The following is a 26,936-nucleotide window of genomic DNA, read 5'->3' on the forward strand; positions in this document are numbered from 1 at the left end:
TATGTGTGGGGGTGAGCTTTATGTTGGCTATCCATTGGTTTAGGTGGGTGGACACTCCAAGGATGGGATGACAATACAGGGTACAACATATTGGTTTGCTTGAACACTAGGTGGCAAGTGGATACTTGCTGGTACGATTATTGGTTGTGTTCCCAGATACAGGACAGGAGGTTGCAGATTGAGGGCTCCAAGACTTCAAGACCCTCAGCCACATTTCGCTCATGTTTACCTCCTTTAGGAATCGGGTAGGGGGGTCCTAACAATGAGAGCTAAAACTTGATATCAAGAGGCCATCAGCAGAAAGTGGCCCTAAGGCCCCCAGTATGATAGTAACACCCAAGGGGGGCAGATAACAAGGCCTGGCAATGGGGTGGAATACACAAACCCTGGAAAGAAACATGGGAGGTGGGATTGGGGCTAAGCACAGACCTCAGGGTATCCCCTGCCCAAGGATGGAGCTTCCACATCATGGAACAGGTATAGAGTGATAAGTTCTTACTCAGTAAAATGATGAAAGGGTCTCTTCATTTCCAGGTTTTTATTTGCCTGTTATAATTCTGATATTATGTACATATATATATATATATATACTTTTGTTTTTTGTAGAGGGCTCATTAACAGACCAAGCAAAGGCATACAGGAAGGCCACAGCTGCTGGACAGGAGCACAGCAGTGCTGGGAGAACCAATCTTTGCTTTTTTCCCCCCTTTTTGTCTGCTTTATTTTTCCTGGAGTGGGATCACCAAAGCTACTGCTATAAAACAGAGAAACCACCTAGAGACTCAGACATCTGCCTACACACTAGCAGCATATGGGGAAAGGGCAAGGGCACAAACTTTCAAAGTCACGGTGTATTTACATTCCCAATGGGGGGGGAAGGGGCTCAGGACAAGAACTGGGGGCAGGCAGGGCTGCAAAAGGGTTGGGGTGTGGTGGCAGCAGGGAGAAGCCCAACCAGTGCCAGAGGGAAGAGGTGTGCCTATCTCTGGCAGTGACAGAGGCCACTTTGATGTTGTCTGGTGGGTACCAAAGGCAGAGAGAGAGAGAGAGAGAGAGAGAGAGAGAGAGAGAGAGAGAGAGAGAGAGAGAGAGAGAGAGAGAGAGAGAGAGAGAGAGAGAGTCCCTTAAAAGGTGGAATAGCAATTGGAGGAGGGTGTGAACCCAGTGTGCTAAGGTGGGGGAGGGACTCTGGTTTTCCAGATGGCCTCTTCTATGCAGGTGGCCAGCTTGCCCAGGTCCCCATCCTGATTGGAACAAAAATGGCAATGAAAAAAGAGCAGATGGTGGACACAGAGTTCTGTCCCCAGTCAGGCTAGCCAAGGAGTGGCTGAAGTAAGAAGAGGTGCCAATCTAATCCTGAGGACACCCCACCATGCCTGTTCCCAGTCAGAGATGCTTCAGAGGATACTCCCTTGTCCTCTCCCCCAAACTGTGGTCTCTCTGCCTAAATGGGTTGGCAAGGCATCGCCTGAAGATCCCTGATATGGGAGTGAACTGCCCCAAGCTGGGGCAAAGCAGCGTATGCCCAGGAAAGGGTGCAGCTGGGTTTTGGCAATAAAGAGGGTAGCGGGTGATAAGAAGGAGACTCAAAGCCACAGTTTCTCGCCTCTGCTCCAGTCAAGTTTTCCATGGGCTGTGGAAAGAGGAAGGGGCCTCAATCCCAAGCTCAGCAGGTCAGTGCCATGGTGTATTGGACAGGTGTCTTGGCCCCTGGGCTCTCCTGCACCTCTTGCCCTGGGCCCAGCTTGGCCTGCCTCACCTAGCTGGACCTAACTATTCTAGGGCTACTGCTGGGTTGATAGGAGAGGTAGCCCCTGAGCTGTCATTGCCTCCTGCTGCCTCCTTCTCTTTCTTGCCACTGTACTGGCCGATGAAGGAGCCATCCTCATTGAACTGGACATCCACACTGCCCCCATAATCGGCCAGGCTGTCATCACTGCCTAGGGGTTTGATGTCTCCATTGAGAGATGGCTGGCTGCTGCCAAAGGCCTTTTCTTCATTGTCACTGCAGGGATAAGAGGGTGGAGAGTAAGTAGATGTATTGCATGGCCCTGGTAGGAGACCCCCACAGGTAACCTGAGTAGGTTCTTGTCCTCTTTTATTTACCTGACCCCACAGGAAATTCTGAGACTCATCTTGACATACTTCTGGGAGATCAGGCTGTATGCATGATGCCACAGGGCCTGTGCCTACTCCTGGGGCTTCTCTTGGGGTCAAAGGCAACCAAGAGGGTGACAGGCAGCCCAGCAAGTAGGGTCTTAGCATGAAAATAGCTGGGCATATTGGCTTCTCCCAAAAAGGATAAAAGTGGAGGGTCCCTCCCAGTTCCTGACCTCTAACTGGACATCCCCACTGTCCCACCTTACCTTTCCAGGGACCTGAAGTCACCCCGAAGCACAGGAAAGAGAAAGGAGTCGGGTAAGAAGCAAAGATCAAGCAGAGCTAGGCCACCCCCTGCTCCTTTTCCTGCTCACCTGTACTCGCCAAAGGTCTCGTCTTTCATGGGCCGGGCCTCAGAATCCACCTGAGTGTCCTCCTTGTCTTTCACTACAGACATACCGGGAGTCAACTTCTGCCCACTGTCAGATCCTGGGTCCCTTTATTCTGAGAGCCCCCAGCACTGTCTTGACAGAACTTAGAAGCCTTCAGAGTGACCCACCCAACCCATGTGGATCAGCTGCTACTAGCATAGGCCCCTGTGGCCCCAGGATGGGAAGAAGGCACCCTTGGCCTCTGGCCTATAACCCACCTCTATGACTATGTTTGTCCTTCCACTCCCAAGCTTGGTCCTTGGGGCAAGGTGGTTTTTCCCTACCCTCGGCTGTAGCACCCTACCCAAACCTGTATATTTTCCAGAGTTACCTGAGTACTTGCCTCCCTTGCTGCGTTTGATGAAGCAGAGGATGAGCAGGATAAGGAGCAAGAGAATGAGAGCGCTGACAAAGGCGATGAACCAGCCCTCAGAGGCGAAGCTACCTGTAGTAGAAACTCGCACGGGGCCTGAAAGCACAGCATGAGAAAAAGACAAAGCCCAGACCCTGGGATGAGCTATGATGCCAAGTTTGAGCAGCAGCCTCTGAGTTAGGGCCTGATGCTCAGACTCACTTGAAGCTACAGGGAGCCCTGTGGGGCCAGAAGGTGCCACAGTAGCAGAAGAGAAGCAGAGAGGGAAGACAGCCTTCTGTAGATGGTATAGGGAAAGACACACTGACCCAGATGTTGGGGAAGCAAAAGAGCTGCTAAGGGCTGCATGCAACAAACCCTGCAGTGGTACCCAAGGCTTCCTAGCAGAAGATAATGGCCCCAGTGCCTCACCAGTGCCATTAGTCTTCACAGCCAGACGGTGCAGGACCACCTTTTCCCTCATCAGTTGGATGTCATACTTGGTGTCAGGCTGTAGGTCCCACTGTGTGTAGGAGCTTTGATTGTAGCTTACATACTGAGGCTGAGGTTGACGATCAGGGCTCACTTTCCCTTCTGTAAAGTTTAGGCACAATGGCAGAGGGACTTAGCAGGAAATTGGGGACACCTTGGGGTCAGGGGACAAAGCCTTGGTTCCCTGCCTCAGAGATATCTCTCTACACTCACCTGGCAAGGCTTTGAACCAGATGTGGAACCTGAAATTGCACTGGCCCTCCCGAGGGACCCAGGACACCACGCTGTAGTTTTCACCTGCTGTGGCAGAGATGTTGCCAAAATCTGGCTTGCCTGCAGAATGTAGGAGCAGAGGTGGATCGCAAGTCCCTTCAAAGGCCCACTCTCCTGAGCCTAAACCTCCTAGTCAGCCTCCTCCCCAGGTTAAGCACAGGGAAAATCTCAAGACTAGCATCCCCAAAACCCTTGTTCCAGCTCACCAAATAGGGCCATGGTGCCTCCTTCACGCACAATGGCCTCACCAGGGCCCTGTTGGGTAGTGGCCTGAAGCTGGAAGCGGTACTGCAGATCAGGGTTGAGGTTGGTGAGATTATGAGTCCGGAGCTCTGGGTCCGAAAGGTTGAAGAACAACTGCTCCTTGCTTTCCCCATCCACTGTGAAGAGAAATGATGGGCTGACTTTGCAGCTCAGGGGCCTTTCTGAGTCTCCCAGCCTCCACTCCAGGCACAGTACACGTACAGGGGTGATAAGAGAGCAGGTAACCAGTGAGCACTCCATTGTGGCTGAGTGGTGGCTGCCAGTGCAGTAGCAGGCTAGTATCCGACTGGCACTCTAGGTGTAATGCCTCAGGGTGGCCAGGCACTGTGGAAGCACAGAAGGGTAGCAGGTCTTCACCTGAGTCCAAGGAGAAGTAGCAGGGAATATAGGTATAGAGTGAGGTGTCAGACTCACCTCCCTCTGGGGTATTGAAGGTCCATTCACTTGCAGGGCCCAAACCCCGCCCATTAAAAGCCTGAACCTCCACATGATAAGAGCTGTAAGGACGCAAGCCACTGAGGATGGCACTGGTGGTGTTGGCAGGTACAACCATGTGGCTTTTGTGGACATGCCTCTTGCTGTGCTTTCTCTGACTGCCTTTCCACCAGAATGTTACCTGTACAGATGACCAACACACCTCATAAGGACAAAAGTCATCCAACAGAACCTCTAATATACAATCCTCACCACTGTTGTCATAGATCCTTTCCCCCCAAACAAAGAACTTTCAGGAGAGCTGCTCACAGATGACACCCTTAATCTTATATCCCTCTTTAGATTTCCCCATATCCTAAGATCTTACATTGTATCCCCTGAGGTGGCCCTTAACCTGGGCCAAGTCCACAGGCCTCCACCTGACCAGCACAGTGCTTGAGTTGAAGATTGTGATGTCTTCCAGTTCAGGGCTCACCTGCGGGTCTGAAAACAGGCAGTTATTTGGAGAAGACACAGGCCCTCACCTGAGTCAGGAATGTGGGCTGTATTCTGCACAAGGGACTATTCAGTGAGGAATGGGGCTCTTCAGAAAGAAAGCAGTTATTTATACAGAGAAATCACACAAAAAAACCTAAGTGGGTGCTCAAAAGTACTGTTTCGTGATGCTCGAGACTCAAGAAAACCCACAAGGCATGGGAACTTGCTCTGGTAACTAGCTCTTAGCTGGCATGCTTGGACTGAAGTGAGTTGGATTTGTTTATATTTTAGAGTATTTGCATATACATATTGAGATATCTTGACGATAGGTTCTAAGTCTTAATCCACAGGATTTCTCTCTGTAGTTAGGGCTGTCCTGGAACATACTATGTCTCCCAGGGTATTATCTAATTCCTGCCTCAGCTTTCCAAATTCTGGGATGACACATTTATGGTCTCCTGGAGCCCAGGCTGACATCAAATTCTATGTGTAGGTAAGGATGGTCTTGAACTTCCAGTCCTCCTGCCACTACCCGTGTACTGGGATTACAGGTATGCACTTCCATGCTTGCTTTATATGGTGCTAGGGATCCTATCCAGTTTTTATGTATGCTAGGCAAACACTCTACCAAATGAACTGCATCGCAGCCCTATATATACTACAGTATTTTTAGCAAGCCTGTGCTTTCACTGATCCAACACAAGAAGTCAAGTGTAGAATTTCCCATTTAGGGTGCCATATTTCAGTTCCAATCTCATAGTTGGTATTTTCTGATGAGGGATGCTCAATCTATATCAAATATTCCCTGGACCAGAGAGAGGACATGCTATCAAAGATAGTGCTGTTTCAGTCAACTAGAATAGTGGCTGCTATTTCTGCTAATGGCAGAAATGCAGCAATTTGAGTAGTGCGGGATTTCCTAACATTGCAATAGCTATGAGAATGCATGCCCTTGCTCTAAGGAATTGTACACTGAAGCACTGATAGGTGGGGACTGGCAATGGCAAGTGAGGAGTGAAATACAGATGTGCACTGGTTGACATGCATGAGAATTCTGGCCACCAGCCTCCACGCCCCCGGGTGTGGGCCAGCCCCACTCTAGTACTCACAGTCTTCTCCCGAGTATCCAATGGTGACCTGGGGCTCAGGGCCCTTGCCCTGGTTGTTCACTGCCTGGACTTTGATCTCATAAGGCACAAAGGTGGAAGTGTTAGACACCACCAGAAAGGGGTCGCTCACGGTTTGTTCCTTCCAGGTTTCCTGCTTGCCCTGTGGGCGCCACTGCACACGGTACTGAACCTGGGGAGCATTCCAATCCATCCACCGGAGGGGCTGGAGGAGGCCAGCAGAAAAGAAACCCATTGGCCAAGAGCTCCCATCTTCTGTGCCTTGTCCCCCAGGCATTTACTTTCTCTTTAGGACAGTCAAGGGTCAGCAAAGAGCTGGGTCCTGCCTTCATGTCCATAATGTAAATCAGGGTAGGGACCCTCACCTTCCATGTGATGACCATATTGTTGGTCTCATTCCCTTCCCCTCTCACATCCACAGGGTTCTTCTCTGGAGCTGGAAAGTAATGTGTTAACCTATCAGTGCTGCAGCAAGGACAAAGAACAAATGGCCCACTCTGACCTATGAAGCAATAAGACAGCAGCCCCAAGACTCCTGCTGTTGTCCCTGAAACTCTGGAAGCAGAGGGCATGGACACAGCACCTCTTCAGACCCTCCCCCATAGAACCTGCAGCCCAGTGACTGGTAACCCTTCCAGGTAATCTGGAAGAGGGTTCTGCCTTAGCTTACCTGCCTCAGGTGTGACCACAGTCTCAGAGACAGGACTGGGTTCCCCAGGGCCATATTTGTTGATGGCAGTAACCCGAAAGGTATAGTGGACATAGGGAGACAGCTTAAGGGTAGTAGAGGTCTGATTTCCTGGCACCTTGCCCAGACTGTACCATTTCTCAGGAGCCATTTCTTTGTCTTCAAATTCAATGTCATACTCTGCCAAGAAACAAACCCACAGTGGATTAATAATGAACATATAGTGTAGCTTAGTGAGGAGGGCAATAGAAAGGAACAGGAGACTCCTGGAAAGCAAGCTTATGTTTCAGTGAAACAGGCCATCCTGTGGCTATGGTTCTAGAAGAGAGGAGGGTCCCAGGAAGAGGGAGAGCTATTTCTTACTCTCAATGGGAGAGTTGTGGTCTTCAGCAGGGCTCCAAGATAAGTGCACCTGGCTCTGCTTCAGCAGGTAGCGGTCAGACAACTCTAGGTGAGACACCGGTCCAGGGCTCCCTAAGGGCCATAGAAAGTGGATTCTCATGGAGGGCAGATTCTCTGGTCTCCTCAAGAACCATCCACATGCCACCACCCCCAACTCAGAATGTCCAGCAACAGAAACCTGGCCATGGTAGGCTAAAAGGTATGTACCCTTTGTACCTAACACTCTATTAGGACTTACCCACCACTAAGAGCTGTGCCCTGCTTTCCACCTCATCCAGTTCAGTGCTGGCCACACAGCTGTAGTTGCCCTGGTCACTATAGTCCAGACTCTGGATGACAAGTTGTCCATCTTCTATGAAATACCTGTGTAGGGGGCACACATACCACTTGGCTAGTGGCAGATGTACTACCTTTCCTGCCTTTCCTGGCCCTTTTCCTTGTCCCATCATGTCCCACCATGGTCCCCCTCTGAGCAGGAGTGCCTTCTGCCTGGATGCAGCTAGGAGGTCCAACTCCATTTTTTCCACTTTGCTCCCTTCTACCTCGCCCAGTTTGGGAGTGGGGCCCTCACTTGTCACTGTCCCCACGCTCCTGGAGGTCTCTCCCATCTCCACGCCAAGTGATGCTGGCCTGCAAAGAGGGGTCAAAAGACGCCTGACACGTGAACATCACCCTTGCACCTTTCTTCTCAATTGCATTCCTGGGCCCCTGTGTGATCTGGGTTGCTTCTGAGGGGAACAAAAGGGAGGGGAGGTCACTGTGATGATCTCCACAGACTTTGACCTTACCTCCCAGGAGGTCTAACAGTCATGTGTGGGCATCATCTAACCTTTAACTTGAAGATTAGCCAAAATGGTCACATTGTTCTGGTCATTGGCAGCCTGGCAGAAATAGCGTCCAGTGTCATTGGCCTGGAGGTCTCTGATACCCAGGGTTCCGTTGGCATAGGGGAAAAAACGTTCATCTTGAAGCACTGTGGTTCCTTCCTCATCCAGCCTAGAACAAGCAGAGGGCCTATCTTGAGCTAACTATCCTGGCTCCCTGCCCTCCTTGGATCCTTAGATGAGAAAATAGCTCAGAAACCTCCATAGGATGGGTTCTCACCACTGGACACTGGGAACAGGTGCTCCAAAGGCCTTGCACAGCAAGTAAGCAGTGCTGCCCTCAACTGCCATGTATGTCTGGTTGTCTTTCGTTAGGATCCTGGCTGGCAGCTCTAGGAGAAGAACAGTCTCAGGAGACAGAGTAGATATACGGGTCCCAAGTATGGGAGAAGCCAGTGATTCCCCAGATGGCACACACAGACCCTTGAGAACTATGCTCATTGGCCTCCCCATTCTAGGCTGTTCCTCTCAGCCTTGGTTACATGATCTCCTTATCCAGCCACCTGGATTCTACCAATTATTGGACACTGAAAAAGCAGTCAGTGTCCTACCCAATGCCTTCCCTGCCCAGTCCACAGTTTCTCTGAGTCTCTGTGACAGAAGTCATCAGACTATCCTGGATTACATCTTGTCCAGGGTACACCTCTGTTCAGACATGATGACAAGACTCTGTCCATACTACAACTCCTACTCACAACTATTGTGAGGATGGAGAAGAAATGGGGTGAAGGCCTTAGCAAGGAACAAGGCAGCCTCAAGAAGCTATGTTCCCACCAGTTGCTAGCTGAGTAGTTTGGGTGAACTGGAGAGACAGACTAGGAGCTATAAGGCAAGGATAGGCATGTGGGTAGAAGGGAAGAAGGGACAGAGGGAGGGAAGGCAACCAGCACTGCACTTACGGACAACATAGATGTAGGCATTGGCTAGCAGGAGCCCATGCTGGTTGCGGGCCTCACACTGGGTCACCATTGTGTCACTTGGTTGCACGTTACTCAGGATCAGAGACCCCTGCTCAATCCGGTACTTCTGGTCCTTGTTCACCTCTGTGTGCATTAGGCAGGGCCCAAAGGCCCAGGTCAGAACATTGAGCTGTGCTGAGACATTTCATCACCCTCCCCTTAATGTTTTCCTATATCCCACACACACCAGACCACTGCTGAGACCCTGCTTACTCTCTATAGACATTCCGTTGATACTCCAGGTGACCTCTGGCTGGGGCCTACCCTGGACTTGGCAGTCTAGGCGGGCAGTCTCTCCTGGCCCATACAAATGGCTCTGGGGCTTCTGCAGCCAGTATGGAGCAGCTGAGCAGAAGGAGAGAGATGCTTGAGCCTGAAGCCTGCTATGGCCCTAAGTGCAGGGCCTGCTCTTTCCCGTGATAGTGGACATTGCAGGCCATCTGAAAGCCATTCTTAGGAGCCCATGGTGGCTGGGAAAGGGTGTACCAAGCCCATACCTTCCACAGTGACATAGTAGGCATGCCGTGCACTGCCCAGTGAGTTCTCAGCAAGGCAGGTATACTCGCCATCATCCTCCTCACCCACATTGAGTAGCTGTAGGGTCTTGTTGTGGTTTTGGTAGATAACACGGTGTGCTGGCATAGGGTCACTGGGGTGCAGCCACTTGATGGTAGGTGTAGGGCTGCCCAGGGTCACAGTGCCAAGGGAGAAAAGAAGGGAGAGATGAGTCACTCAGTCTTAAGGTCTAAGCCTGCTGAGGCCTCCCAGCCCCAGCCCTCCACCCTAGAAGCCCACACTCACAATCCCTCAGCAATGCACTCCAGGATCAATGGCTGCCCCTGCAAGGCTACCAGGTGACTGCTGGAGTTTGTGGGGAACAGCAGGCGTGGCTTCCGGTCAATCATGCTATTGGCTAACAGGAGAAAGGGAATGAGTCAGCATACTTGGAGGACTCAGACATCCCAGTGGTCCCCTAGGCCTTTGATTGCTCCTATGTTAAAAAGAATGGTTGTAATATGGCTCAGCGGTAAAAAATTTGCCTAACTTTCAAGAGGCCCTGGGTTCCAGAAAAAAAAAGATGCCCGATGGGTGTGGTGGCCATACCTGTAACATCAGCATTCATTCATGAATTTGAGGTAGAAGAAACATGAGTTCAAGGCCAGCTTGGGCTATAGAGTGAAATTAATTTTTAAGGTGTGTCTTAGCACATGGGATGTGGAAGTAGGCAGATTTCCATGAGTTTGAGGCCATTCTGATCTACATAGCAAGTTCCAGGCCAGTCAAGGGTACAGAGTAAGACTCTGTTTCAAAAAAAAAGCATGTCCATCTCTGCCTTCACCATCTAGGAAGGGGGGGTTTCAGTGCCTAAAGTTGAGACCCATGCTGCCTTGGAGGATGTTTGGGGTTGTGTGACCCTTTTCTTGGAGGTCAGGCTGGAAGTCAAGAAAAGAGTAGGATAGGGTTGTCAAAGCTTCTGGGACTCACTAGGCTTGACCCGGAGGTCAATAGGTTCCTTCTGAATGATGGTCCGGGTCCCAGGGAAGTGGGCATTGCAGATGTAGTCTGAGTGATTGTCTGAGGTAAGCACATTGGCAAAATACAGATCTCCATTCTGGCCCATGGACACCCTCTCATCTTGTTTGATGTGCAAAATCTCTGCAGAAGAAAGGATAAGGAGATGGAGATGAGAATCTGTCTGAGAAGATCCCCCCCCTTGTCTCCAACCCCTGTATCCTAGGCAGCAGATCCTTCTGACACCCACTGCTGTTCATCCAGTAGATCCTAAGTGGGGCTGCACTGGGTGGAGGATTGCAAGGCAGAACTACCGACTCCCCTTCTTCTACTTCCACAGGTTTTACAGTCTCCTTCGGCCACTTGGGGGCACCTAGAAAGGACAGAAGTTGGCACTTTCATCCTGGTAAAAAACAGTTGAAGACAGGAAGAAGAAGGGAGAACTGTCTTGATGATTCGCAAGGATGTGAAAGGGCCAGGTGGAAGTTCACATAAAGAATTCTGCCTCTGGGCAGGCGGATCTCTGTGAGTTCGAGGCCAGTCTGATCTACAAGAGCTAGTTCCAGGACAGCCTCCAAAGCTACAGAGAAACCCTGTCTCGAAAAACCAAAAAAAAAAAAAATAGAATTCTGCCTCTGAAGCTCACAGTGGAGATGGGGCCCCATGGCAAAGAGATGGCGAGCAGGAGGCCAAGTGGCCAAGAAGGGTTAATCCACCACAATTCTCAGCTCTCCCACCCACCCTGAGGAAAGGACAAGAACAGTAGGGGGAGGCTGAGGTGCAGCAGTGGGGGAGGGGAGCTGTGAAGGGATGCGAGAGTCACAGACCCTTCCATCATCCTGACATAGGAAACCATGGCAACGGTTCCCAAGGTAACTAAAGGGGCAGGGAAGGGAGGGGAAAGTGCTCAGGAGGCAGAAAGCTCAGGGAGGATGAAATGTAGAGGGAAAACCCCAGGGAAAGGGCAACACAGATACAGAGCCCTGGAGCAGGAACTAGGAACTAGACGGATGGAGAAGCCAAGTTAGAGATGCACAAGGAGTAGAAGGCAGCAGAGACCAAAGTGGGAAAGCCAAGGGAAGATGAATGACACAAATGAACAGAGATGACTTAAGAAGTAGAAGGGGAACCCAGGCAGAAACAACAGCCATAAAGCCGAAGCCAAGAACTGATTCAGACAGAGACAGGTGGGCAGACAGAAGGGCAAACGAGACCCACATATTCAACCAATCCACAGCCCCCAGCCCACCAGCATCAATCACACTGAGAAAGACTGAGAGAAGGAAGGGGAAAAGTTCAGTGGAGACAGGATGAGAATATGGAGTAGAGTAATAGAGAAAAGAAGAAGGGACAATGGAAACAGCTGGGGTGGGATGAGAGCTGCCAGGGTACCCAGGCAATTCAGTCACCACACAACCAGCTGAGATGACAGTGATTGCCAGCTTGGCCCCCACCCAGCCCCAGGGATCTAAGGGACTTCCTCTCAGGTATTCCAAACTCTCCCTGGCCCTGCAGCGCCTCATACCCTCAGCCACAAGCTGGATCTCGTGAGACATGGCAGTTCCTAGCTTATTGCTGGCATAGCAGCGATAGATGCCCTGAAACCTCTGGGCAAAGCTGTTGTTGCCTTCAATGGTGAATGATCCAGAATAAGGTGCCTCATGCACCACCACACCCAGTTCTTCCTTCGGTTTGAAATGGATGCCATCTTTCGTCCAGCGGAACCTGTGGACAGAGCATGAATGAGAGGTCCTGGCAACCAAAACGTGCTGCAATAGGATAGGGCTGAAGGTTCATGAAGCCAGGGAGCCCCAAGAGATTGATCCAGAGTAGGCAAGGACTTAGGGTTACAACCCAGATCTGAGACTTCTAGACTTGGAAGTTAGGGACGCCTGTAGGCTAGAGGCTGAGGTCGGCAGTCAGCAATAGAGGCTCAGAAGGTGAGGATCACTTACTCCACTTGGGGTCTGCCTCTGGCCTCACATTTAAGGCTTATGTCATCTGTTGGGAAGACAACCAGGCGCCGTGGAGACTGTTCTGTGATGACAGGTGGCTCCATCACTGGAAACAAAATAGGAAAAATAGGAAATTTTATGTCTGGTTGGTACCATGACCTCAGCCCCTGTCTCATCCTGAGGATAGTGAGACTCTTAAAAACCCCATGGCCAGTGGGAATATAGAAAAGCTAAGAGACACAAGGAGTCACTGAGGAGTCAGTGAAGGACAGAGAAAAGACAGCAATAGAAGTTAGAAGAAGGCGTGGTGGTGCACACCTTTAATCCCAGCACTCAGGAGGCAGAAGCAGGTGGATCTCTGTGAGTTTGAGGTCAGCCTGGTCTACAGAGTGAGTTCCAGGACAGCCTCAAAAACAATACAGAGAAACCCTGTATTTAACCCTCCAAACACACACACACCCACACCCACACCCATACCCACAATCTCAAACCAAAGAGCAATTCCTAGTGGGAAGGCATGGCACCACAGACACAGTAATAGACAGAAGCAGTGTGAGAATGGCAGAAATTGTAGCAGAAACAGAGACAGAGCAAAGATGCTAAACTCAGGTGAGAAAAGAAACCAAGAGGAGCCTCTGGATTGAGTTAAGGGACAAGGGTTCTGAGCCAGAAAACGCCCCCAACCACATCGACTCACAACACTAAAAGAAAGCTAAGTATCCGCCAATATTCAGAACAGAGGTGTGCTGGCTCAACCCCAAGGCCCCTCCACCCTCTGTTTATGACCTTCAAGTACACACTCCCACTCCTCCAACTTACCATAGTGTCCTTTATCTGAGAATCCAGACAGCAAGGGAGAGAAGGGAGAGAAATGCTGAGAGCAGTCCCAATAGGGCCTGATGGCAGGAGGAGAAGCAAGCTGGAGCAGACTCCCATGGAGAAGAGAAGTAGAAGGGTTATCATGGTGATAATAAGAGGGCACATGCTGGGTTGAGCAATGGCAGGTCAAACTCATGAAGCACTGGGCAGAATCTCTGAATGGCACAATGTCCAAGGAGAGACTCAGGATTTGTAGGTCCATAAATACAGAACTTTTGTCTTTAGTGAAGAGTGCTCAGAGCTGGGTGGTGGTGAAGCACACCTTTAATATCAGCACTCGGCAGGCAAAGGTACGTGGATCTCTGTGAGTTCAAGGACAGCCTGGTCTGCAAATAGAGTTCCAGGACAGCCAGGGCTACACAGAGACACTGTGTCTCGAAAAACCAAAAACCAACCAACCAAACAAACAAAAGAGTGCTATTATAGTTCCTGACAAGGTTGGGTAATGCCCACAGAACCTCTTCTCCCAAGATGCCTTGGAAGGTTTGGAGGCAGACAGCCTGGCAACTAGCACCCCTCCCCTGTTCCAGCCTACTTCCCTCCTAATCCAATTAGTGCAGCTCAGTGTTTTCAATTAGGAAGGCCCAGCCTTCAGAGCTTGGTGCCCCTCCTCCTCAAGCCCTCCCCAAAGGCTCTGCCAGCATCTGAATCTCCATAGCTCAAAGGATCTGTGCCAGCACTTTCTCGCTTTCCTTCCTCCCAGAAGGCCACCAAGCTCACTTGGGCAGAGGAGGTGCCCTAACCCCAGGGCTCAACTGAGCAGAAGAGGGGTAGAGATGAGGGGAGAGGAAGGAACAGGTTCTGAAAGCTTTGTCTCCGCAAAAGACTTCAGCTTCAGCATAGGCCCCCAGAAGGGAAAAAGGGACTCCCTAAGAATACCACAGAGGTCTATGGGCTGGGGAAGAGCCAATTTGAGAGCAAGAGAGCAACAGCAGTGACAGGATGAGGGAAATCAACTAAGTGGAAGAAACAAGAAGACAGACAAAGGGGCCTGAAGAGGCTTGGGAAGGAGAGATGGAGGGCAGGTCTCAATACGAAAGCAGCACAGCTGCTTGCTGTGTCAATATCAGAGTCAGTCCAAGGGCTGGTCATTGCCTAGGACAGCCTCAGAGCTGCTGTGATCTCTGGCCTAGTTATCTATCCTCATTGCCACCTTTTTCTAAATTCGCCCTGCCACCACCACACAGAGACACACTCAGGAAAGATGGACTAGTCCATCTGGCAGCAGGACAGGTTGATACTCAGCATAAGGCCTTGTGTTTCAGATTAGTAGGCAAACCTTGAAAAGCAATTGAAAGGCAGAGAGGGAAGAAGGACCACTACATGTTTGTGAATGTGCAAAAGTTTGGGTCTGGCACAAGTGTGGATGTCCTGGAATGTTCATGTCCAGTGTCTGCTGGTGTATGTGTATATGCCTGGGCCTTAATAGAGCACAAATGCAGACTTGTCTATGCGTGCTTACATCTCAGTGCATGGTGTTGTGTTTACAGCTTCCATGTCTGTATAGATAACTGCTCCTTTATATCTATAGATAACTGATCCTTTAAGTGTAAAGTTTCACCTTGTGTGTTTCTATTGCCATTCACATCTCTGTGCCTAGTTGGAACAAGTGTCTGGCTCATATTTCCAATCACACTTGTAAGTCCCTAAGCAACTCTTGTGGATAAGGAATGGGTGTAGGGACCTCTGAGTGAGTGTCTAAGGGAGTAGCCTCAATCTTTGTGCCACCAATCTCTCTTTGCCTCCTCTAAAGCTCAGCTCTCTTGGCTCCTATTCCATTCTTGGCACCGTCTTTCCCACCTCTGCTCTGGAGCTTGTCTCTCTTTATGTCCAGACTCAGAGACAAAGATGACAAAGTGGACAGGGATTAAAGCCTGGCAACTCAATATGCATAAACACCACCATATTTGATATTTTTTGAAATGTTCTTTCCTACAGTATTACAATCACTTAGAATAGCGTTCCACAACTCTTACTAAAACTTGGGAGGAAATTCCATCACTGTAAAAATACCCCTCATATGCAAACATACTCTTCTCATCCATATACCCATTATAGGCAAACACCTCCACATTTCTACAAACTTGACCTCTAAATAAGTTAGACTGATGCACAAATGTACTCAAATAGGAAATTAAAATCATATCCAGCAACAGTCATCTAGTCAGTCAACATACACGCATTATAAACATACAAATACACAACCCAAATGAAAAGCTTAGTCCCACTCTACAGTTACATTCCACAATAGCCACACTTACCTGTGATATCCCCCAAGAATCACAGACACATGTTTCAGCCCTTCCCCATTGCCTCCAAATAATTACACACCAAAAAGAATCCAGAAGGCAGTTAAGACCTGGTGTTTTCAAGAAGTCTTTTCCTGTCTCAAGAGATAAGGTTACCCAGGGCCCAAGACGAGAAAGATCTGAGATCTTAGGACTGTCCATTCTCCTAGCTGACACATTCCTGGGGTGTGTTTGGAGAAAATGGAAGCTGAAAAGAGAGTAGGCTGAGAAGGGGTGTGCATGCTACAGAGCACGGTTAAGGTCCCAGGAAGTCTTTTGCTATGTCTGCTCTCCGTGGTGCTGGAAGCATGCATGTCCCTGTCCACGGTGCTGACACGCCCACACTTTCCTCCTGGTCCTTCTAAAAGTAAAGTATCCTGGGTGCCTCTTGCCCACCCAGTGCTAAAGGAGGGAAGGTTAAAAATGGGGAGGAAGTGAAGAGGCAGAAGATAAAGAAGGGCTCAGCACAGCAGTGGTGGGAGGTGCTGAACCCCCTCCAGGTACTCACATTCGTCAGGAATCTGTATGAGCAGGCAGGGGCTGCAGAAAAGGAGAGGCCACAGGTACCGAAGAGCCACGACCATCTTCCTGGTAGGGTAGAGGCTAGGTGCGGCCCAGCTGGCCAGATTCCACTCACCTTCCTGCCAGAGTGAAGGGGGTTAGTGGTTGTGTTACAGCAGTAGAGGCTGACAATGTGGGGGGAGGCACTTAAAGAAGGGAAGAGGGAAGGTGGAGGAGAAGACAGGAAGGGAGTGAATGGAAAGAGCCATTAGTGACTAACATCTTGGCCCCACCATCAGTCCTGCCCCCATCTGGTAACTGTCCCCCACCTTTCCTCCCTTCTGCCTCTCCCCCTCCTTTACACAAACAATTCCACCTTGGAAGGAGAGACCTGTAAGAGATCACCTTGGTTGGAACTCCAGATTCCCTTTCATTCCTTTTTCTTGGTCTGTGCTTTCCTGCCAGTTGCCTCTCCAACACCAACTTGTTGCTCCAATTTACCCCCCCCCCGTGGTTACCATAAGCCATGTGAGTCTTAATATACTTGTAAGCAGGTGTCCAAGGACATGTGTGTGGATTCAGATATGTATGTGGGGAATATTTATGTGGCTATGCATGTGCATGCACAAGCATATGTTGTTGGTGTATGTCAGGAGGAATCAGTGTGTACCTACTAGCTTTTTTGTGTGTGAAAGTGCCTGTTGAGGATGAATCCCCCCTATGACTCCTACATGTGTGTAAAGAACTTTTCTTGTAGTTTCATTTTTATCTTTCCAAGAGCTGACTAAGCTAGGTGTTGGTGGCGTATGACTTTAATCCCAGCACTCAGGAGGCAGGAGGATCTCTGTGAGTTCAAGGCCAGCCTGGTCTACAAATAGAGTTCCAGGATGGCCAGGGTTGTTACACAGAGAAACCGTATCTCAAAAAACCAACCAACCAAGCAAACAAAATAATAATAAAGTCAAGTCCTCATACTAAAAAATATTGTAAAGGATGATGTGCATACATTTGTATGTCTATGCCATTTTATACATAATAATAGCTGACTGACCCCTGAGAGCTGTTTGTACCTACAAGCTGGAGGCTTGGGGAACAGGATAGGAAAAGAGGAAATGGGCCAAAGATAGCTGTATTTCATAGAATAGGCTCAAGAAAAGGAAGAGAGAATGAGAAATGAAGCCTGCTCTCAAAAACTTGGAGAAAAAGAAAGCACTCATTTGCTACTCTTCAGCCTCCAGAAGGAAATAGTGGGAGCTACGGCCTCCTGCTACTACAAGTTCCAGGACAGGGTCAAGGCAGGGTCATGGAAAGCTTTGGAACATTTCTGAAACAGTAGTGTTTCTGACATCTGTCATGTCTGGTAGTCTCAGCACCTAGTTCTTTTTTTTTTTTTTTTGAGTCTTCAGAGTTCAACTGCTAGATGCATCCACTTATCCACTTTAAGACAAAGACAATCCAGGTGTGTTTCTCTGGATGCAGTGGGGCCCAGAGACTGGGGGTCCAAGGCAAGAATCAGGACACGAAATAGACTTCCATGAAAACAGGCCACTTTTATTGACATAATAAAAGGCATGAAAGAAGCAAGGGTATTGAACAAATGAACATGCAGACAAAGGAAGAGCTAGTACTGGGTGAATGAGCTAGAGGCTGTGAATTCCAATCTGGATGTCTTCAATAAATCCATCTAACTAGTATATTATCAAAGTAGAGGGCCTCATCTAGAACACCCAAATGTAAAAAACAAGTAACTGGGGCTGATAAGATGATTCTGTGAGTAAAGATGCTTGTCAAGTAAAGCCTGATGACATGAGTTTGATTCCTGGAACCCATATAATGGAAAGAGAGAATTGATTCCCACAAACTGTTCTCTGATTTTCAAGTAAGAATCATTGCATAAATACATAGAAATTTTTTTTGGTTTTTCGAGACAGGATTTCTCTGTATTGTTTTGGAGGCTCTCCTGGAACTTGCTTTGTAGACCAGGCTGGCCTCGAATTCACAGAGATCCGCCTGTCTCTGCCTCCCGAGTGCTGGGATTAAAGGCATGCGCCACCAATGTCTGGCAAACACATATAAATTAACAAATATAAAAGAAATTAGAACACCCAAAAGGTAGGTCAAGAGTCCTGGACTACTATGTTAAGGCATCTGAACTCCATCAGGACAGCCAAGAGTCATAAATCAAATTCACCCCAGGGGGTGATCTAAGAGTAGCATTCAGCTTGTAGCTTTGCCCTCCAAATCTGGTGAGGGTGGCAGAGAACCAGAGTGGGTCAACATGGCTGTCCTGGATGCCAAGGGAATGACTTAAACACTAGAAAGTGGAAAATGATCAGTCCAAACCTGCAAAATCTGAGCTGGGGCCCAGAATGGAACAGAACAGTGGTTTTGTTTTATCAACACCTCCCCCATCAAAGCCAGTGCTAGCAGGGGCAGGAAGCCCCAGGCAGCCTCAGTCTGGACTTCAAGGCCTGTAGGAAGCAATAGGAGACTCAGATCACAGAGCAAAGGATCAAACAACAGCCTTGGGAGCTATAAGCCCTGGTCTGAGGTATGTGGGGTGGGGGAGCTTGGGGACTGAAGCAAGGGAAACTCAAAGGATTGCCCTGTCTGGGAGGATGTTTTGATGCTCAGCGTGTTGACCTGGTGATTTCTACCAAGCCACTTCCTCATTTTTCTTCTAAACCTACAATCCCAGAATGAGATTTGGTATACATGCAAAGTGAGGAGAAAGGGGTGGGAATATTGTGTTACCCTTGTATGTGTTTCATCCAATATCCATCCTAATAATCACACATTCAATTTATTTTTATGTCTCCTAGTATTTTTCATCCCTGTTGCCACTGTTCTGGGCGCTCAGAGACTGGCAGGAAGGAGCCAGAAGATTGAAAAGCCTTTGACAGATGGAAGGGGACTCTCCGGTATCCCTTTCTACTGCTGCTGGGTGTCTGATCTCTCACCATTCCTTAGGCAATTATAGAGAGAGCTAAGGTTGTTAGCTCAGCAGGCCCTGACCCCCCATCAGCACAACCGAGGGCAAAGGAGGCAGTAAATGTTCCACAGATGGAGCCAAGGCCCAGCCTGAGAAGGGTGACAGACAGAGTGAGAAAGGCAGGAGGAAGCAGAAAAATCTGAGAAGCAGGGTTAGGGGTTGGGAACAGATGACAAAGACAGCTGTTACAAGACTAGATAGCCAAGAGATAAACAAGATGGAGAAATATAGAAGCACAGACCTGGCCAGTGAGGACAGGGGAAAAAAGAGGTAAAAGGAATACAAAGGGTGACAGACATATGCAAAAATCATTGCTGAGAAAAGGCAGAGAGAGAAGAGTGATAGGTATGTGCACCTTTGTGCAGACCACTGCTGCCTCCCTCTGCAGCAGTCCCAGTCCCTGGGGGGATGGCGGTGCCAGGCAAGGGGCAGGGAAGGAGGGACAATGAGTCTGGGTCAGTGGAGGAGGGCTTCTCTGCTTTAAGGTCAAGCTGGGTGTAGGAGCAGGGCCAGGAGATACTGAGCATGGGCCTGAGACACAACAAAGCACCACAGTGATAGTGGTAAGCCCCTGCCCACTTGTGGCACTGGGGCAGGAGAACAGTTGTAAGACAAGATAAATGATTCGTTGTTGGCTAACGCACATATGCCAGAGAACAGGTGGAGGTTCCAACAGGGAAGAAGGATATGAGAGGGAGAAGCCCCCAGAGGAGCTCAGCAGATCCTTCTAAGACTGCCCATGAGTGCATGCCAGTGCAGAACAGGCAGCTGCCCAGCTGGGGAAGGTACTCACAAAGTCATATACACAACAGTGTGTGTGTGTATGTGTGTGTGTGTGTGTGTGTGTGTGTGTGTACCAATCATGTATATCTATAATCGTGTATACCTACTACCGTGTTGTGGAGTGTAAGACAAAGGTAAGTATGCTGCTAAGTGAAGCCAACCTCCATGGAAAGGGCAAGCCCAGGAAACCAGGGTCAAGACCACAAGTGTATAGGGCAGGGCTCAGTAACAGCTCCTGAGGAGCCTCACCTTGGCTATTTTGTGCCCCGAGTCCCTTGTCTACAGAACACCATGTCATTGTGATCAGTACTGCATTGCTGGCAAAGTTAGTTTCCAGGAAGGAGCCTGTGAGGTCATGGCTGAAATCTGGGACCTAACCACTCTTGGATTGTCTTGGAAAGACTGCCAGTCTTTCCAAAAGTAGAAGAAACAAGAAGATCCTTCAAAGGTGGAGCAAATAATCTCCAAACTTCCTACTCAGTTTCTACAGGAATGGCAGCAGGCTAGAATGGGAGCAGTAGTGGAGGCTCAGTGTTCTGGATATATGACAGGGTCAGAATGGGTAGCAAGTCCCTGTCCCTCAGGCCTGGAAGGAAGTAGAAGAGTTTTGGTACTTTGTCTATATGGACATGAGGGTATAGGTGTCACCTAAGCCCTATACACTGTGCCCTATTAAGCATCCCTCCACCTCATAGGCTGTGGCTGTTGGATTTCTATGGTGATGGAGCCTGACAGCAAAGGTGGGGAAGCCTTGTTGTAGCCTTTTGGGTTATTTAGATAATACATAAAGAGGGCTGCTTGAGGGAGCCCCCCACAAGTTACCTGGAAGCCCAGAAGTCTTAGGGGACACTGGAGAGAGTGTACCCCATCCAGCCTCAGCCTCCTTTATTCCAGCCCCCTCATCCTGCCTGAGGCTCCTGTCTCCAAGGCAACTAAAGCTCACCTGTTAAGGACTGTTCTCCTTAAATGATGGGAAGGGAGCAGATGGAGGTTAACCCTTTGTGAGAAAGGGAGGAAGGATTCTCATCATTGACTGGCCCCACCCAACACTCCCTCAAACATGATCTCTATTAGTTCCTTTTTTTCCAAGACAGGGCTTTTCTGTGTAGCTTTGGAGTCTTTCCTGGAACTCACTCTGTAGACCAGGCTGGCCTTGAACTCACAGAGATCCACCTCCCTCTGCCTCCCAAGTGCTGGGATTAAAGGTGTATGCCACCACTGCCTGGGTAGCTTCATTTTGTTTTTTTGTGTGTGGTTATTTCTTTTTTATTGTTTCTTTGTGACTGTGCTTTTATGTTTTTAAAATGTAATTTTTATTATTAATTTATTTAGCTCCATTTTCTTAAGTAAACTCATAACACTTACCACCTACAAGATACTCTTCTAAGCACTTTTCTACAGACTCATTTCATCCTCATTAGCTCCATTTGACATGCAACAAAACTGAGACCCAGAGCTGAACTGTGTGCAGACCTGCCTTGGGTACTCATTAACATTAAGGGTGGGGTTTTAAACAGTGTAGAGTCTCCTGAAGCTGTCAAAAGCTCCTCTAGCAACCTAATTTGTTTCTGCTTGAATCCTAGCAAATCAGAGGCCTGGTCAAGGATAGCCTCCAATCCATTTTGTCTCATGGGAAAGGGCCTATTTGCCAGGCAAATGTAGGAGGTTGGGAGTAGAGTCCTGGGAGGGTGGACATGAGGAAGTACAATGTAAGCAACAGCATGTCTTCATGGAGCAAGCAGTTCTGGCCCCCAGACAACCTATCTGCCCCTCTACTTGCATTCCCCTCAACCTGAAGCCCCATGGGATTCATATGACACCCCTTTATCCAAGTACTGAGTTTAAGAGAAAGACAACTGCTTTTCTTGTTGAACTCAAGTGCGTTCTGGGTTTCCTTGTCCTCTCCCTAATAGCTGCAATCTCAGCCTGCTATTACCTGTCTTGTAACCAAAGGGCTCACAAAGGTCCCTTTCTCCAGCCAGAACTCAGGGGCAGCAATATCTCTGTTTCTGTACTGAGGGGTGGTAACAATCCAACCTTCTAGAGCCCTGAAGGCAGAGCTATGAAGCAGCAGGGAGTATCAGGGCCCTGGGTTTTATGGGTCAGATAGGATGGGACTCACTGGGGGGCTTCAGGAGCCAGGTTAGAGGAGACAATATAGATCCATTCCTTGGGTGAGGGGCCATCAAACAAGTAGGCAATCCATGTGAGGTAGAGGAGGTTGTGAGTAAATGTGGTGAGCAGAGCAGCAGACTTGTCTCCATTTCCAAAATGACTCCTGGAAATGGCTTAGACACTGCCGGGCCCCAGCAGACCCTTGGGGTTTCTATTCCCAAAGGGCTAAAGGACAGAAGAGACACAGGAAGCCTGGGAGTGGACAATGGTGCTTCTGTCCTCCTTATGGCCTGAGCATTCCTAAGGCATGAACGAAGCCATCTGGGAAGGGGACCAAGGGAATAGCCCCTTCCACTGAGACTAAAGCCTGGCCTGGTCAGAGGCTCTGCCCCCAACAAGAACCAGTGCTGCATCTGCCAGCCACCACCCTGTCCCACCCTCCCAATGTAGATCTTGTTAGGGCCACTGAGGGGGGCCCATGTAGACACAGGTGGATGTGCATGTATGCACACTGTCTCTCAAGAACATATATACAAATATACAAATGTGCACAGACAACCAAATAGGAGCCCCATGTAGGAAAGCAAGACTAATGGAAGTTACAGAAATACACCCATGTGATCAGATACATGAGCCTCACACATGCAAATAAAAATACTAGAACACATATACACTGGCTCAAAGCTTCCCAGCAATCCATCTCTCCCATGTAAACCTCCAGACTAGTGCTACCCTTCCCCCATTTCTGCCTGACACTGGATGCTTTAGATTGGAGTTCTGAGGATGGAGGAGCTCCTAAAGAGACAGTCCTCAACCTTCAAGCCCTATCTTCAGACCAAAATTGAGATGGACAGGCTCCAAAGTTCCCTATGGACAAGTGCATATTCTGTTACCTTCCTGCCCCACCCAATCCCTGACTAGCACAGCTGCCCCTGCTGGGTTTAGGGACCAGGGACTAGCACAGGCTACTGAATGAAGACTGAGTGGCTTTGCAGTTTTTTAACCTGGAAAGGCTGTGGCAAGCTCCTGGGGCCTTGGGTGGGGAGATAGTGGACAAAGAAAAGCTTCCAGAAAGGCCAGCAGAGCAGATCCTTCCCCCTGGTAAAAGAACTCCCCGCCCTCCTCTGACTCCTCCCTTTCTCTCCAACCACAGCCTTTAGGAAGCCACAAAGACCCTGTTGATATTAGAGAAGCAGGCAGGGTGGACACCAGATGCTCCTCTCTACCCTCCAGGTCAGACAAGGTCATATGGGGGATCTAGACCCAATTCAGGGGCATGGAGACAATTAAGATACACTAAAAGTCACCCCCATTACTGGGACTGGAAACTCAGTAACAAGTTCACAGCCATCAGGAGCTCCTGAGAGAGGGCAACACTTTAGGGGAAGTAGGGGGTGAAGCAAAGAAATATAAGATCAACAAAATGGCAATCAGATAGAGCAAGGGGAACCAACTGGAAAGGGAAGTGGGCAGGCAGATTCAGGGAGAAGGGAAGACAGGAGAGGAGGGCAGGAGAGGGCTGCCTCTGTACCCCCACCCCATGGAAAAATGAGGAAGAAAGAGAATGGCCTAGTGATAAGATGACATTGTGGCAGCAAGAAGCCTGGAAGAGCATAAAAATGACCAGATTAGAGCAAGTAACAGATGGAGAGGTTATAGTGTCTAAGGATGAGGCTACTGAGGGCCCATTCTAGTTGACCCCACACAGTGACCCAAGCCCTGTCTTCCCCATAATGGGAGCAGGTGACAGGGCAAAGATGCTGACAGCTTAGGACACTAGTCCTGGAATTCAGACCAACTCCCAGTGCCTGAACTACAGGGCACCCCCTCATACCTTGTCCACAAAGGAAGGCCTGGCAGATATCTACATGGGGCCTCAATTCTACTCTACAGCATGGACACGTGATCTTGGAGCTATTGATAGTAGCAGGATCACTGGACTAGGTCATTCTGAAAGATCATGCCATCCTCACAGTTCATAGGATCACCTAGTTTTGCCATTTTGGGTGATGCTAGGGGCCATTTGCCTTGAAAGAGTCCTTGAATATATCAGTGAACCACAACTCCTCATGTGATAGCCAGCAAGGCTGAAGCTCAAGTTCAGTGTAGTGGCACAGGTCTATCATCCCAGCATTCAGGAAGACTGAGGAATGAGGATTGCTTTGAGCTTGAGGTCAGCCTTAGCTACAGATTGAGTACACCATATCAGGCAGAGTTACAGAGTGAAACCTTGTCTCAAAAATCTGAAAGAAATCAGGAGACAGAGGCAGGTGGATCTCCATGAATTTGAGGCCAGCCTGGGTTACAGAGTGAGTTCTGGGACAACCAGAGTTATCCACAGAAGCCTTGTCTCAAAAAAAATTCAAAAACCAAACCAAACAAACAAGCAAACAAAAAAACACAAACAAAAGTTTAAAAATTGAAAAGAATGAAAGGGGATGGGGGCTGGAGCTTAAAATGGGTAAGGGCCTGACTGTCTCAAGTTGTTGGTCTGGGCAACAGCCAATTTAGCACGCTGTTCCTTTCACCCTTCTGAGCCAACCTTGGTCAAGCACTTTCCATGGAAAGTGTCTATTCCTCAGTGAGAGAAAGAATACAGACTTGGGGGGGAAGCAAAATGAGGGAGTATAGCAGGGCACCCCTGTCTGCTGGCCTTCCTTCACGCTATCTTCCTTTTTTCCTTCAGATTATCATGAGACAAAAAGAAAAGAGAAAGAAAGTAAATCTGTGTTTCATAGGGATGAGGATGGTATTGGTGGCTAGCTACTTACATGTGCACTCTGGCCCAAGCAGGCACTCAGGAGTGAGAATCTGCTAGCTGGCAAATGTTTACCCACCCAAGGCTGCTCAGTTCCTTGGCAGTAATTCTGTGAATAAACCCCATGCCTGGCTACCTTGTGCCATGGTGCTCTGCAGAAGGCTAGGGGTTGGGCACGGTGGGAGGGGGGTTTTCTTGGGAGTAGGTGGTAGCAATCCAGGAGGGCTATGCTGTCCTGAATAGCGAATGTGTTTCTCTCTCCTCAGTAATCAGATCACTAGCAATTCCTAATTTCTTTTGTTCTTCACTGTCTATTTCAAATGTATTTCAATAGGCTGTTCCTATATATTTCAAATGTGCTGTAACAAGATGTATTGCTTTGGTAATCGTACACACAAACAGAGAATGGGAGATTTTGAGATATGTCAAGGAAGCAGAGAAGTGGAAGTTCCCAATTGCAGCCCTAGCCCTAACTGGCCACAGACACTTGAGGGTTACTGAAGGCTTGGTATGTGACAGTAAGCATGTATATAGTGCTGCATAGATCTTGAACCAGGTTAGATGACAGGTTTGGCAAGTCCCACCACCTGCAGCAAGGAGTCCATCAGAAGTGAGAAGCCCTGGGCAGGCCCCACCCTAGCCACCCTACTAAAGGACCATAAAGGTGGGAAGAAAGACTGTTGGATTGTATTCACCATAAGGGCCATGTGAGTCAGCAGGGATAACATTGAGCTGCTAGCAAATCCTACCATTGGAGTTTCATTAACCAGGATCAAGGCATCTATCTGAAAGGGGTGTCAGGCCCCCAGACATAGTGGTCCTGACTCCCTGAGACAGGCAGTGATGGGTAGGCATTCTACATAGTAGGTCAGGTGTAGTTGGTTATACCTGCTGTTCTTTGAAATCCCTGTCAATCGACACCCTAAGACTCTGAACCAAACAGAAGGGAATAGGTTATGGAAAGCTCTCCCCTCCCATAATTAAACAGAGACTGTAAGACATTGCAATGGTCAAAATTGCTGCAGTGTCTACAGAAAGGGTCCCAGGTACCTTACTTCTAGAAGTCCCTGGTCCTGAGCCAATGAGGTCCTTCTTCCCTTATTCCTACCTTATGGACCCATGGTCAACACCCATGTGTACCCGGAGGCACATCTCTCCCAGCCTTTATTGACCAAATAACCTAAGGAAAGAGGTCCCCTGCTGTGCCTGAGAGGAGACTGGCTTTGCAGATTATTTGAGGGGAGCCCCGGCAGGAATTTGGAAAGGAGGGGGTGAAGAACAAAGCTCCCTCTCTACTTTGGGGCAGAGGGGCAGGAATTTGGAAAGGAGGAGGTGAAGAACAAAGCCCCCTCTCCACTTTGGGGCAGAGAAGCAGGCAGCGCCCAGCCCTGTTCCCTCTCCTCCCACTGCCAGAAGAGCTTCGCTCAATCTCTCTCACACCATGCTAGACATTGGGTTTTCCCAGCAAACAGGATCTTAGAATGGGGATGAGGAGCAGCCACGCCCAGAGCCACACCCCACGATGGACTCCTAGGTTAGAGAGACATTATGCTGGGTTCACATTTCTTTCCTCACACAGGCACACACCCATAGGGATATGCTAACTTCAGTCCCACCTGCCCACACAGAACCTGTCTAACCACCCCTGTACCCCTCCCTAAGCGTGCTTTTGGGGTGCCGCCCAGTTATCCGTCACCTGTCGGGCTTTGGCACCTAGCCACTTTCCCTTATCCCACTCCAGACCTCAATGCTCAGAGCCGGGTGCCTAGTATGGGTGGGGCTCCAGCCTCCCTGCCCTCTACCGAGGCCAGCATGAAACCTGCTCGTCCTTCTGCCCAAGGCAGGGTTGGGTCTGGAACACAGATGGTCGCTGCTGAAGCCAAGGGGGTAAACCAGCCTGCCTTACCTGCACCTCTCCGGTTGCCAGTCTAGCCTCTAATCACACGCCGGACTCGGACCCGACACCCAGCACCTCCGTGATGCCACTGCCGACGCGGATGCTGCTGCTGCTGCTGCTGTTGCTGCTGCTGCTGCGGAGGCAGCGGCGGGAGGGGCGGTGTGCGTGGAGAGGAGGGGACAGGGAGAGAAGCGCGTGGAGGGGAGGGAGGGGGAGGGTGAGATCACCTCCCCCGCAGCAGGCCCCGCCTCGCCACACCCTAGCTCCTTGTTTCGTCCGAACCCAGCCGCAGAGCTCTGCACGTGATAGGGACCCCTCGGGAGCAGTCTCCAGGAGCTCCGCTGGCCTGGGACCCCCGAATCCAGAGTGACC

At 49.4% G+C, this 26,936-nt stretch overlaps 1 protein-coding gene across 8 annotated transcripts; it reads right to left on the bottom strand.

The window, feature by feature from the left end:
- Positions 1-523: 523 nt before the first annotated feature.
- L1cam (L1 cell adhesion molecule) lies at positions 524-26,754 on the bottom strand. 8 transcript variants are annotated; one of them, XM_013125877.3, is made up of 29 exons: positions 26,574-26,753; positions 16,027-16,159; positions 13,171-13,185; positions 12,352-12,457; positions 11,922-12,121; positions 10,647-10,769; positions 10,370-10,540; positions 9,686-9,797; positions 9,382-9,566; positions 9,098-9,229; positions 8,825-8,968; positions 8,146-8,257; positions 7,871-8,037; positions 7,613-7,769; positions 7,280-7,404; positions 7,003-7,113; positions 6,622-6,819; positions 6,317-6,387; positions 5,934-6,156; positions 4,715-4,830; positions 4,327-4,528; positions 4,114-4,236; positions 3,855-4,028; positions 3,589-3,708; positions 3,316-3,477; positions 2,875-3,000; positions 2,475-2,547; positions 2,367-2,378; positions 524-2,005 (listed from the first exon to the last, which is right to left on the bottom strand). In XM_013125877.3, exons 2-29 carry the CDS (start codon positions 16,100-16,102, stop codon positions 1,774-1,776), a joined length of 3,768 nt encoding a protein of 1,255 aa, XP_012981331.1. In that variant the 5' UTR covers positions 16,103-16,159; positions 26,574-26,753; the 3' UTR covers positions 524-1,773. The 8 variants fall into 8 exon arrangements, with proteins under 8 accessions (XP_012981331.1, XP_005086992.1, XP_040600707.1 ...); XM_005086935.4 differs by having other exon boundaries at positions 2,863-3,000; positions 26,574-26,751; XM_040744773.1 differs by lacking the exon at positions 2,367-2,378 and having other exon boundaries at positions 26,574-26,754.
- Positions 26,755-26,936: the final 182 nt, after the last annotated feature.

The sequence above is a fragment of the Mesocricetus auratus genome, unplaced genomic scaffold (genome assembly GCF_017639785.1).
Source record: "Mesocricetus auratus isolate SY011 unplaced genomic scaffold, BCM_Maur_2.0 Super-Scaffold_100003, whole genome shotgun sequence".
Taxonomy (NCBI): Eukaryota; Metazoa; Chordata; class Mammalia; order Rodentia; family Cricetidae; genus Mesocricetus; species Mesocricetus auratus.